Raw genomic sequence first — 13,249 nt, forward strand, 5'->3', positions numbered from 1 at the left:
AAAGATACTGCCTGTCCCCGCTGAGTTACTCCAGCATTTTGTGTCTATCTTCAGTGTAAACGAGCACCTGCAGTTCCTTCCCACCCATGATTATAAATGTATCGGTGTAATTGCGTCTCCATCTCTCCTGTACCCAATGCCTCCAATCCCCCACCCCTTCCAGGGTGATGGGTCCTTCCTGGCGCGGCGCTCCTCTCTTCCGAACACCAGTCTACATGGGGCAGCTCTGTCCCCCACCACCCAGTATTCAATGACGGATGCTTGCCGCCCGTGTGACGAGCCTTCTTCGACAGGGACTTGGTTTGTGACCGAAGTGGAAGCCCAAACGCCAACTGACTCTAATACAAGAGAGAGAGTAAAATGCAAGGCAATGGAGATGCTGGAATCTTGAGCACAATACAAAGTGCTGGGGGAACCCAGCGGGTCAGACAGCATCTGTGGAGGTAATGGACAGACATCTCTTCGGGTTGGGTCGGGTTGGGACCCTACCTCGGGCTGATTGAAGGGACTGATTGAAACGTCGCCTATCCCTTTCCCTTCACTGATGTTGCCTGGCCCGCTGAGTTACTCCAGCACTTTGTGTTTTGCTGAATATAAAACACGTCTGTAAATACAATGTGCGGGATGGAACTGCAGATGCTGGTTTAAACCGAAGATAGACACAAAAGGCTGGAGTAACTCAGCGGGTCAGACAGCATCTCTGGAGAGAAGGAATGGGTGGCGTTTCGGGTCCTGAAACGCTTCCTATTCCTTTTCTTTAAATCCAACTAAACCCGGGCCAATTGTCGGAATGAGATGCACAGTTCACATCGCTGGCGTGGGAGCTCAAGTCCTTCATTAAACCAAATATTTCAATCGAGCCCTCTGTGATGTCAGGCGACCGCAAGGATCTTTGGTGCCGTCCGCCTTTCGAAAGTGCACTGTGGCAAACTCAGGGGCTGATGTACTTCCTGAAAGTCGGATGAAAATTCAGAGCAAGAGTGGTTGAAATCTGAAAATGACGGTAAAGCACTTTTAATAATGCAACCGTTAACCCTGTTGAAGATAGACACAACCTGCTGGAGTAACTCCACGGGACAGGCAGCGTCTCTGATTCCTTCTCTCCAGAGAGGCTGCCTGTCCCGCTGAGTTACTTCAGCATTTTGTGTCTATCTTCGGTATAAACCAGCATCTGCAGTTCCTTCCTACGCCTACAGCCCGCTGCATTTATAGCCGACGATAGACACAAAAAGCTGAAGTAACTTTGCAGATAACACGCAACAAAAGCTTTTCACTGTCTCCCAATAGACAATAGACAACAGGTGCAGGAGTAGGCCATTCGGCCCATTCGAGCCAGCATCGCCATTCAATGTGATCATGGCTGATCATTCTCAATCAGTACCCCGTTCCTGCCTTCTCGCCAAACCCCCTGACTCCGCTATCCTTAAGAGCTCTATCTAGCTCTCTCTTGAATCTCTTGAATACTCTCTCGGTACACGCGACAAGAAACTAAAGTGAAGTGAACTGAACTAACTCGGCGGGTCAGGCAACGTCTCTGGAGAACATGGACAGGTGACGTTTCATGAGAGTCAGTGGAGAGGGAAACGAGAGACACATGACGTTCGCGCCTTTTGTTCTACCGGCCTCTGTTTGGCATTTTCTCTCCAACACCCTTTTCTGAAAATCCGTCCCTTTAAAACCTCATCTCCAAGCACATTACAGTTTACAATCTCTAAATGAGGCCATTTTAACGTTAAACCTCTCCATTCCTTTCAAAACTTTATTCAATAAGGTGGGGTTTTTTCGCTTTTAGAAAATAAATGGGTGGTGTCATTATGATGCTGTCGCATCAGATCCCAATCTACGATCGAAACGTTATTCCGAAACACGGGAAGATGCTTATGATTAAAGTAAATACAATTCTAGAATGATTTAATAAGTTTATCAAAACATAAAATAAAATTTATGAAACAATATTCCATTCTGAACTCATTTCATTTGTGCTATTCTGTCGGTAGCAAATCGTTAGAGGGAAAGGATTTTCATGTCATATCCATTCATCCACACTCAAAATTGTCTCTCCCTCCCTCTCTCTCTCTCTCACTCTCACACACACACACACACACACACACACACACACACACACACACATACATACGCACATGCACGCACATCAAACTAAGAAAATGTAAGCATTGAAATGCTAAATTGTACAGTCGACTCCAATTAATTGAGGTTGTTGTTTTTCTAAAGTCTCCAATTGTGTTGAGCAAGTCGACGCCAGTTGTTTTTTTTAGCGTCGTTCCAATTGTTCTTCCAATCGGAAATAGCTAATTTATGGAATTATCAAACGCCAGTTCTGTGTATCTCAATATTTGCGCAATATTTGCAAGTGACGTTCCAATCTCACCAGCTGAAGTTTTATACCAAAGGGTTCTAAACAGGATATTCGGAAAGTAAGGCGAGTAACATTTGTAGCTTATCGCCACCTGAATCCATCTACACGCAGGACCTTACAGCCAAAACGTCGGAAGAAATTACAGGAAGCCCCTGGGAAAGTGGGAATGGTGACCAAATGCCAACGGGAATGGGACTTCCAAATGCAGTGGAACATTTGCTTGGGAAAGCTAATCCCTTTATCCTTGCTTTATCCCTTTGATAAAGCAAATTGTTCTTGAGAGGGGAAGAACCATTCCACAAATTGATAACTCGCTATTGAGGGAATGTGCCGGAGCCTCTGTGCCTACGGCTCATGTGATAGGAGCAGATTCAGGCCATTCGGCCCATCAAGGCTACTCTGCCATTCAATCTTAGCTGATCTATCTCTCCCTCCAAATTCCATTCTCCTGCCTTCTCCCCATAGCCTCTGACACCTGTATTAATCAAGAATCTATCTATCTCTGCCATGAAAATATCCATTGACTTGGCCTCCACAGCCCTCTGTTGCAAAGAATTCCACAGATTCACCAACCTCTGACTAAAGAAATTCCTCCTCATCTTGCGCAAGGAATGTCCTTCAATTCTCAGGCTATGACCTCTGGATCTAGACTCTCCCACTAGTGGAAACGTCCTCACCATATCCGCTCTCTCCAGGCCTTTCACTGTTCGGTCAGTTTCAATAAGGATGTCAGAGGGTTCAAGGTGGGTCTATCTCAGATTCTGCCTTCATCTGACTGTTGGAATCAGAAACGTAAGTAACTCAACTGCAACTCAACTCTGTCCCCACTGCACTGCAACAGTGACTCAAAGGACACCTTCACTCCGACGACCATAAACTCGGACACATGGACAACATGAGAAGCATCCCTACTCTAAACATCGCTTATCCATTGCCCTAGGGAGATGCTGCCTGGCCCACTGAGTTCCTCCAACACTTTTGCATTTTGATTAAAACAAGAACACTGAACACAACGGACACATCCAACTGAAAAAAACACACTGATAGACAATAGACAAGAGACAATAGGTGCAGGAGGAGGCCATTCGGCCCTTCGAGCCAGCACCACCATTCAATGTGATCATGGCTGATCATTCTCAATCAGTACCCCGTTCAATCAGTACTTCCTGCTTTCCCCAGAAGTACAAAGCAGGAATCCGGAGATCAGCATCTCTTAGCTTTCTCACTTTCTATCCTATTCGAGTGAGAAGCCACATAATGAATGAGATACGTGCAATTATTTACAGGTCGCATCTTATCGACCTTATGCACAATGTCACATCTTTCAGACACAAAGTCTCCTGATATCATTTAAAGGAGTGTAGCCGAGATCTGTCTCCCAACACCCGACTCTTCTATTTCCGCTCAACTCCAATCGTTCACAAATCATGAGGTTGAAAGTCAAAGGACCACTTGGCACAAAAGATAGACACAGCATGCTGGAGTAACTCAGCGGGTCAGGCAGCATCTCTGGAGAAAAGGGATGGGTGACATTTCGGGTTGGGACCCTTCTTCAGTCCTTTGTCACCCAGTCTTTTCCTCCAGAGATGCTGCCTGACCCGCTAAGTCACTCCAGCACTTTGTGTCTGTCTTTAGTATAAACGAGCATCTGCAGTTCCTTGCTTCTACCACGTTACAACGTGAGCTCGGGGAGGCGGGGGAAGGGCAGGTTTGTTCCCTCTGTAACAACTATAACTATTGATTAGTGCGGGTGTCTGGGGTTATGGGGAGAAGGCAGGAGAATGGGGGTTGAGAGGGAAAGATAGATCAGCCACGATTGAATGGCGGAGCAGACTTGATGGGCCGAATGGCCTAATTCTGCTACTATCACCTATGAACGCATGAGATTATTTTACAGGTAATTTTCCCTTTGAAAGAGAAAACGATAGCGCCTAGTTTTCCAGCGGTGCCCAGACTGTACGGCCCTGCCAACTGTGCTCCATTTAACAGGAATCGACTGTACTGAAGGTTTGCAAGTCGAGGCAATGGATGACCAGATTCAAGGCTTCTGGGACCTTTACCTAGAGGTGCATGTTGGCCGTTTACATTTAAAAAGCTGTGTGGGGAAATACAAAGGTTTCTGACAATAACCATATTGCTAAACAGAATATATATATTACATTTAATAAAGGGCGCGGCGTTCAGCTCAGGTGCCCGGCCGCGCGGTGTATATTGTACAGGGGCGTTCTTCCTTCCTCTTCCTCCAATAGGTTGTCGTTAATCCCCGGCTTTCAGCAGGTGGCCGGGGCCGCCGAGCCGTTGACAGTCACTTTGCGGCCCCTGAGAACGGACGGTAGCATTTGGTGACAGTTTGTGCTCCCGTTCACCGCCGAGGCCGCTGCGAGCGGGTACTGGGAGTTGGGAGAGAGCGCGGGCGTGACGGGACTCGGCAGTGAGGAGGACGTGGAGGGAACGGCCACTGGACTACCCTTGTCACTCACAGACTCACTCTCCGAATTCACGCTGGCGTTGGCGAAGTCCTCGCTGGGATGGCTGAGTTTTAACCTCTTGCAGGCGGACTGGACCTTGTACTTCAGGGGTAAAGGACCATTCTACAAACAGAACAGGAAACACAAACGTTACTACATAGAAACATAGAAAATAGGTGCAGGAGTAGGCCATTCGGCCCTTCGAGCCTGCACCGCCATTCAATATGATCATGGCTGATCATCCAAATCAGTATCCCATACCTGCCTTCTCCCCATACCCCCTGATCCCTTTAGCCACAAGGGCCACATCTAAATCCCTCTTAAATATAGCCAGTGAACTGGCCTCAACTACCTTCTGTGGCACAGATTCACCACTCTCTGTGTGAAAAAAAACGTTCCCATCTCGGTCCTAAAAGTCAAATCATACCGTGCATGAATACAATCTCTACCCAAATAGTAGATGTTTCAAAACACTGTTGGGGTCTCACTTGTTTATGAAACACACGTATCTCAGTCATTGGCCGCTTAGCCTTAGATTATGGGAAGGCCGTCCAACACAGCACATAGACACAAAGTGCTGGAGTAACTCAGCAGGACTGGCAGCATCTCTGGATACAAGGAATGGGTGACGTTTCAGGTCGAGACCCTCTTCAGACCCGAAACGTCGCCCATTCCTTGTCTGTTGAGATGCTGCCTGTCCCGCTGAGTTACTCCAGCATTTTGTGTCTATCTTTGGTGTGAACCACCACCTGCAGTTCCCTTTTTATTCACAAAACGCTGGAGTAACTCAGCAGGTCAGGCAGCATCTCGGGAGAGAAGGAATGGGCGACGTTCCAGGTCGAGACCCTTCTTCGGACTGCAGTTCATCTGCAGTTCCCTGGGTGCTCAATTGAACATAGAACAAAGTAAATCACAGGGACAGGCCCTTCGGCCCACAGTGTCTGCACCAAAAATAATGCCAGATTAAACTAAGCTCATCCGCCCATGCACGATCCAATTCCTCACATATCCGTGCACCTATCTAAAAGCCACTTAAACGCACTATCGTATCTGCCTCTACCGTACCCCCTGGCAGTGCGTTCCAGGGCCCCGGGCCCCTCTGTGTGAAAACTTGTTTAATAACATGTCAGTTTCTTTGTTGAACTAAATCAAAAGCGCTTGAACAATTGGTTGGTCAGAAAGCCAAACTGTAAGAAAGAGGACTGCGCCTGCTTTTCATCTCCTTTAAATCCCCCCCCCCCCCCCCCCCAACCACCACCTCACTGTGAAACTATGCCCTCTAGTCTTTGATGTTTCAACCCTGGGTGGAAGGTTCTGACGGTCTATCCTATCTACGCCTTTCATAATTGTATATACAAATAGCTGGAGTAACTCAGCGGGACAGGCAGCATTTCTGGAGAGAAGGAATGGGTGACGTTTCGTGTCGAGACCCTTCTTCAGACATCTCGACCCGAAACGTCACCCATTGCTTCTCTCCAGAGAAGCTGCCTGACCCGCTGAGTTACTCCAGCTTTTTGAGTTTAAACCATCATCTGCAGTTCCTTCTCACACATATATGTATATACGTCTGTCAGGTCTCCCCTCAGCCTCCAGCGTTCTAGAGTAAACAACCCAACTTAGTGGCCCCTCTCTTTGTCGCTCGTACCCTAATCCAGGCAACGTTCTTCCAATGCTTCTTAGAAATGTTACATCAAAGGGACAGGCCGAGTATGTATGTACATATATACTCAGCTCTCTCCCTGACATGCACACACACACGCACACATGTACAAACACACACGCACATGCAAATACATACACACAAACACACACACACACACTGGCATACACAAACACATGCGAACACATACACACACACACACATGCAAACGCATACACACACACATACATATGCACATACACACATACACATATACATGCACATACACACAGGCACACACACCACACACACGCACACACACCACACACACAAGCACACGCACACACACATGCACATACACCACACACCACACACATGCACACACATATGCACACACACGCACACACCCCACACACACATGCACACACCACACACACGCACACACACACATACGCACACACACACATATACACACACATGCACACACACATACGCACACACACACCACACACACATGCACATACACCACACACACCACCCACGCACACACACACACACACACGCAAGCACACACACATGCACGCACACATACACAGAATTGTCTATCCAGTTGTAGTGAAATTTTGGAATTAATCTGATTTTAATTCAGATTCAACTGTTCAAAATAATCCATCCCTGATACATAAATTCATCCACATCTCCAATCGATTTCATACACTTTGGGGTGTGGGTGTTTGCGGGAGACAGATGCCTGTTGTCCAGAGCTCAGTTTAATAATTAAATTCCTAGCAGTGATATTCAAGATTACTCCAGCACTTTGGTGTTTTACTCAAGATTTCAGCATCTGCAGTTCCTTGGGTCTCCCTGTAGAATACACTCTGTTGCATATTGAAATTTCGTATCCAATCTGAACCCAGCAACTTTGGGTTAATTTTACAGAATTTGCACGATTTGCATTTTACCCCTCGAAGATATTAAGTTCTGAGGCGACTTAGCAAGTCAGGCAGCATCCGTGGTGGAAATGTCTGTGGATAATTTTGGTTAGGGGACCCCTTTTCAGACCGATCCATTCCCTCCACAGATGCTGCCTGACCTGCTGGGTTAGGGAGTGGCATGGTACTTTATATTTCACGTGTACCGAGGTACAGTGATATTCAAGATAGACACAAAATGCTGGAGTAACTCAGCGGGACAGCCAGCATCTCTGGAGTGAAGGAATGGGTGACGTTTCAGGTCGAGACCCTTCTTCAGTCTCAACCTGAAACCAGTGGAATCAAGGGATGTGGGGAGAAGGCAGGCACAGATTACTGATTGTAGATGATCAGCCATGATCACAATGAATGGCGGTGCTGGCTCGAAGGGCCAAATGGCCTCCTCCTGCACCTATTTTCTATGTTTTAATATTTCTATGTCACCCATTCCTTCTCTCCAGAGATGCTGCCTGTCCCGCTGAGTTACACCTGCATTTTGTATCTAACTTCGATTTAAACCACCATCTGCAGTTTTTCCCCACAGTGTAATTCATTTCTGTATACAGTTCAGTACAAGTATCACTATACATAAACACGTAGATACTCCAGTGGATTACTCCAGCACTTTGGTGTTTTACTCAAGATTCCAGCATCTGCAGTTCCTTGGGTCTCTCTATAGAATACACTCTGTTGGCCCCATGTATAATGTGATGTGGTGTGAAGCACTGTGTTGATAAATAAGCGCTGGTTGCAGAAGTGACGAAGGTGAGTTCAGGTGTGGCCCACACCTGCACTTATGGTTCCGCCGCCCCATTCAATTCAACGCATGAAAGGAATAGACTCACACGAATTACCACAGACTGTGTGGGTAATGCGTTTCGTGCGGGTTAATTAAGGAACTCAGGGTGTGAATACTCATGACAACGTTAGCGAAGCTGACCCGAATGTAACCGCGCAGTCCCACACCTGGCTACAAGCCCAGAATCCGTGCTCACAGAGAGAGAGAGAGAGAGAGAGAGAGAGAGAGAGAGAGAGAGAGAGAGAGAGAGAGAGAGAGAGAGAGAGAGAAAAACAACAACCTTTCCATCAACAGGGAGCGTACACCAAGGACTGTAATATCCTCGCCTTCACGCCTGGCTCAACAACTGAAAGATGATTGGCTTCCCGAGGTTGTTTCCACCTTCCAGTTCACCCGAGAATTACCTGACACAGGAGCCAGGGACAGCTGCGACTGCAGAGAAGCCAGCCAGCCCTCGTTTCACAGGGGCTTGCTTATCTGGAGCACGGTGGCGTGTACAATCACGTCCCAGCCTTGCCCGCGACACCAAATATCTTTCTCGTGCGAAGGAACTGGAGAAACGAGGTGCCTCCGACTCCTGTCCTCCAGAGACGCTGCCTGACCCGCCTAGTCACTCCAGCATCTTGTGTCTACCTGCCTCAGACGCAGTCTCATTGTTCCCTCAGCCGTCTAACCAACATCGGAGGACGGTTGTTCCAGAGGTCTCCACGTTCAACACAACCTTTAATCTAAGGCCCCCAGTCTCTCAAGTGAATGGACAAGAATCCACGTCGGTATTTTAAAGAGCAGGGGAATTATCTTGACACTCCACGAAGTATTCTGGGACCAATATTTATCACTTAACATCAGAAAAACATGTTCCCCGGTGAGGATCATATACATGTTTATGGCTTGCTGCCTGCATATTGGCCGCTGAGGTGATCACGCTATCAGGAGCATTCCTAGCTCCATAGCGCGTCTGTTTATCGAGAAATGGACGGGGAAGGTGATATACTGATGAAGTGCACTGTCTTTGTTTGGACGCACTGACGTACACACATACACACCAAACACATCATGGAACATAGAACAATACATCGCGGGTGCAGGCCCTTCGGCCCACAGAGTCCGTGCCGACCACGATACCAAGTTAAACTAATCCCCCCTGCCTGCACGTGATCCATATCCCTCCATTTCCTGCGTATCCACGTGCCCATCTTAAAGCCTCTTGTATTTTGCCTCCATTCCAGGCATTCACCATCCCCTGTATTAAAAAAAAACATGTCCCAAGAAGACATTATCCTTCTCACATTAAAGCTGTGTCCTCTGGTATTTGATATTTGCACCCCGGGGGGGGGGGGGGGGGGGGGGCGTTCTGACTGCCTACCCTATCTGTGCCTCCCACGGTTTTACAGATTCCATCTGATCTCCCCTCGACCGTTGACGTTCCAGAGAAAAGAATCCAAGTCAGTCCAACCTCCCCTTACCTTCTAATTAACACCTTCTAACCCGGGCAGCATTCTTGTAAACCTTTTTCTGCACCATCTCCAAATATGTAAACTGGCTTTAGATCAACGCAATGAGCCAAGCCCGCGTGAACACGCACATGTGAACAATTTCACCTTCAGAAGCCACCATATTTCTTGATCCATGACCAAAGAGTTAATTACCCGTCTCCACGTATAAATATATGCGATGTCCATGAGCGTGTAGTAATCTTTCAGAGGTTCGTCTTCGTACATGACGTCAATCTAGAATCAAGGCAAACGATTTCAGTAAAGGCAAAGAACAGATTTCAATCCGATTTGTTTCCTTCGTTTCGAGGTACAGAAACTTACTCGGAAATTGCTGGGAATATCCATCTTATTCCGGAGAAACTTCCCCAAATGCATCACCGTCATCGCGGCGGGACACCGTAGATACCTGACACTGTTGGCCTAGAGTGTGGAGAGAGACAAACACAAGACAGGTGAGCCGCTGGACACGAGGGTAGAGGCGACCCCAATCCCCGAGCTTCACCGATTGTGAAAATAACTGGAAGAAAAAAAACTATTACTTGTTCCAATAGACAATAGATAATAGGTGCAGGAGGATGCCATTCGGCCCTTCGAGCCAGCACCGCCATTCAATGTGATCATGGCTGATCATTCTCAATCAGTACCCCGTTCCTGCCTTCTCCCCATACCCCCTGACTCCGCTATCCTTAAGAGCTCTATCTAGCTCTCTCTTGAATGCATTCAGAGAATTGGCCTCCACTGCCTTCTGAGGCAGAGAATTCCACAGAATTCCACTGAAAAAGGTTTCCCTCATCTCAGTTCTAAATGGCCTACCTCTTATTCTTAAACTGTGGCCCCTTGTTCTGGACTCCGTAGCCCCCCCAAGAAAATGATGTATGTACGGGGAGAAGATTATAGAAGGTAGAACAGTCCACCACAAGAACAGGCCCTTCGGCCCATAATGCCTGTGCAAAACACGGTGCCAAGACCAACTCTTATCTGCCTGCACATAATCCATATCCCCCCCCCCCCCCCCCTTCCCTGCAAATAGTCTACGCTTATGGACTTTAATAATAAAGTATCATTCATTCATATCCATATGCCCATCCAGAAGTCCAGAAATAGTGATAAACCAGGGGACTATGCAGCGCTCGGAAACCTCCATGCTCTCCAAGACTGGGCAGCGCCGCTCTTTCGCCACACCTGGCGTCTACTGATAAAGATCTCTGTTATAACTAGTGGAGCGCGTCTTTCAATCCACCGAGTTGGCTGTGGCAGCTGTCAACTCCCCCAGCAACTTTCGGCCGGAGTGTCCGTGCCGGACATGATGCCAACATAAAATAATCTCCCCCTGCCACAAAGTGATCCTTGTCCCCCCATATCCATGCGCCCGTCTGAACACCTCTTAAATATCACCGTTGTATCTGCCTCCGACGCCACCACTGGCAGCGCGTTTCAGGCACCCACTAAAAACTTGTCCCGCATCTGTCCTTTAAACGTTGCCCCCCCCCCCACCCCCCTCACTTTCAAACCATGCCCTTCAAAGAAAAACACCATGCATGCTATCCGGGTCCAATTTTGATCACTAATAATAGGCCAATAATAGACAATAGACAATAGGTGCAGGAGTAGGCCATTCGGCCCTTCGAGCCAGCACCACCATTCAATGTGATCATGGCTGATCATTCTCAATCAGTACCCCGTTCCTGCCTTCTCCCCATACCCCCTGACTCCGCTATCCTTAAGAGCTCTATCTAGCTCTCTCTTGAATGCATTCAGAGAATTTGCCTCCACTGCCTTCTGAGGCAGAGAATTCCACAGATTTACAACTCTCTGAGTGGAAAGGTTTTTCCTCATCTCCGTTCTAAATGGCCTTATTCTTATTCTTAAACTGTGGCCCCTTGTTCTGGACTCCCCCAACATTAAGGAGACTGCAGGGCCACAAAGTGGATTTTTTTTCCCCCCTGATGATTATTAAACATATTTTTTTCTGAATTTATAATGCCCATTGGAATCAGGGTATTGCAATTACCAAACACGCGTTTTGGTTAAATTCTGGCGGCAAAGGCGGTGTGATCTTATGACTTGTTTACAATGTGCGAGTCTGCAGCGATTATATCTTGGCGTTAGGACTTCACTAAAGTTCTGGATATTTACACATGAGCTAGAGTTCTGTGGTTGGAACACGCCAGTGTGTGGACCTACGCCGGTTATTAATTTTGTACAATTGAGAGGCAACTGTAGTTTGGTGTAGGGTCAAAGTAAATCCAAAGTACACTGGAATTTAGAAGGATGAGAGGAGATCTTATCGAAACGTATAAGATTATTAAGGGGTTGGACACGTTAGAGGCAGGAAACATGTTCCCAATGTTGGGGGAGTCCAGAACCAGGGGCCACGGTTTAAGAATAAGGGTAGGCCATTTAGAACTGAGATGAGGAAAAACTTTTTCAGTCAGAGAGTTGTGAATCTGTGGAATTCTCTGCCTCAGAAGGCAGTGGAGGCCAATTCTCTGGATGCTTTCAAGAGAGAGCTAGATAGAGCTCTTAAGGATAGCGGAGTCAGGGGGTATGGGGAGATGGCAGGAACGGGGTACTGATTGAGAATGATCAGCCATGATCACATTGAATGACGGTGCTGGCTCGAAGGGCCGAATGGCCTCCTCCTGCACCTATTGTCTAGTCTATTTTGTATTATTACCCGGAGAAAACTAGTGACCGGGATTTCTCTGCCTGCTTATGACACGAAAGTGCCCGCAGGAGTTATGTTCAAACGTTTAATGGTATGACCTTTTGTCAAAGGGTCAAAGAATTGATAGAGTGGAGATTAACCCAGGGTTTTGCAACACTGAACTAAAAATACTGACAAAATAGTCAAGGCCACAAAGTTGATCAACTCGACCATAACCCCCCCCTCCCCCAGCCCCTCAAACGATAACTAAACGCCATTCCTGAAAAAAAGCCTCCAAATCTGATCGTTCCATTCTTTCCCCGTGAAGTTTGAATCTGTTAACGGAGGTTCCTATCTCGCATCCAAACGATAACGTTGTGCAGGAAAGGAACTGCAGATGCTGGTTTAAACCGAAGGTAGACACAAAATACTGGAGTAACTCAGCGGGACAGGCAGCATCTCCAGAGAGAAGGAATGGCTGATGTTTCGGGTCGAGACCCTTCTTCAGACTCTACCTCTGTTTCAATGCCCGGAGTCTGAAGAAACGTCGCCCATCCATGTTCTCCAGAGGTGGTGCCTGGCTTGGCCCGCTGCGTTACTCCAGCAACATGGTGTTTATTTTTAAACCCGTTTAAATTGTTTATCGTTGACCCTTTCAGGATGTAACCTTGACGTTTCTGACACACTTTCCTCGCCTTTTACCGAGTAGCACGAAAAAAGACGAGTTCATCTGTAAATAAACTTAAACGCAGCTAAAAAAATAACAGTTAGTGAAGGCAAATTTGGATAACTACGCGAAGGCAAGAATCTAGGAATGTGCGGACGAGATTGGGAATGGAGAGGGAAGGGGAG

The 13,249-nt window shown here is 47.3% G+C and overlaps 1 protein-coding gene across 2 annotated transcripts in view; it reads right to left on the reverse strand.

Moving 5' to 3' along the window:
* Positions 1 to 1,962: 1,962 nt before the first annotated feature.
* The window catches only part of LOC144607667 (polycomb complex protein BMI-1-like), a 41,760-nt gene continuing 30,473 nt past the window's right edge, over positions 1,963 to 13,249 (reverse strand). For both annotated transcript variants that reach the window (XM_078424672.1, XM_078424671.1), the window contains 3 exons: positions 10,072 to 10,170; positions 9,904 to 9,984; positions 1,963 to 4,968 (listed from right to left, as the gene is read on the reverse strand). In XM_078424672.1, the coding sequence (XP_078280798.1) occupies positions 4,648 to 4,968; positions 9,904 to 9,984; positions 10,072 to 10,170 (501 nt within the window). In that variant the 3' untranslated portion in view covers positions 1,963 to 4,647. The remainder of the gene's footprint in view (positions 4,969 to 9,903; positions 9,985 to 10,071; positions 10,171 to 13,249) is intronic.

Source organism: Rhinoraja longicauda, chromosome 29 (assembly GCF_053455715.1).
Source record: "Rhinoraja longicauda isolate Sanriku21f chromosome 29, sRhiLon1.1, whole genome shotgun sequence".
Lineage (NCBI taxonomy): Eukaryota > Metazoa > Chordata > Chondrichthyes > Rajiformes > Arhynchobatidae > Rhinoraja > Rhinoraja longicauda.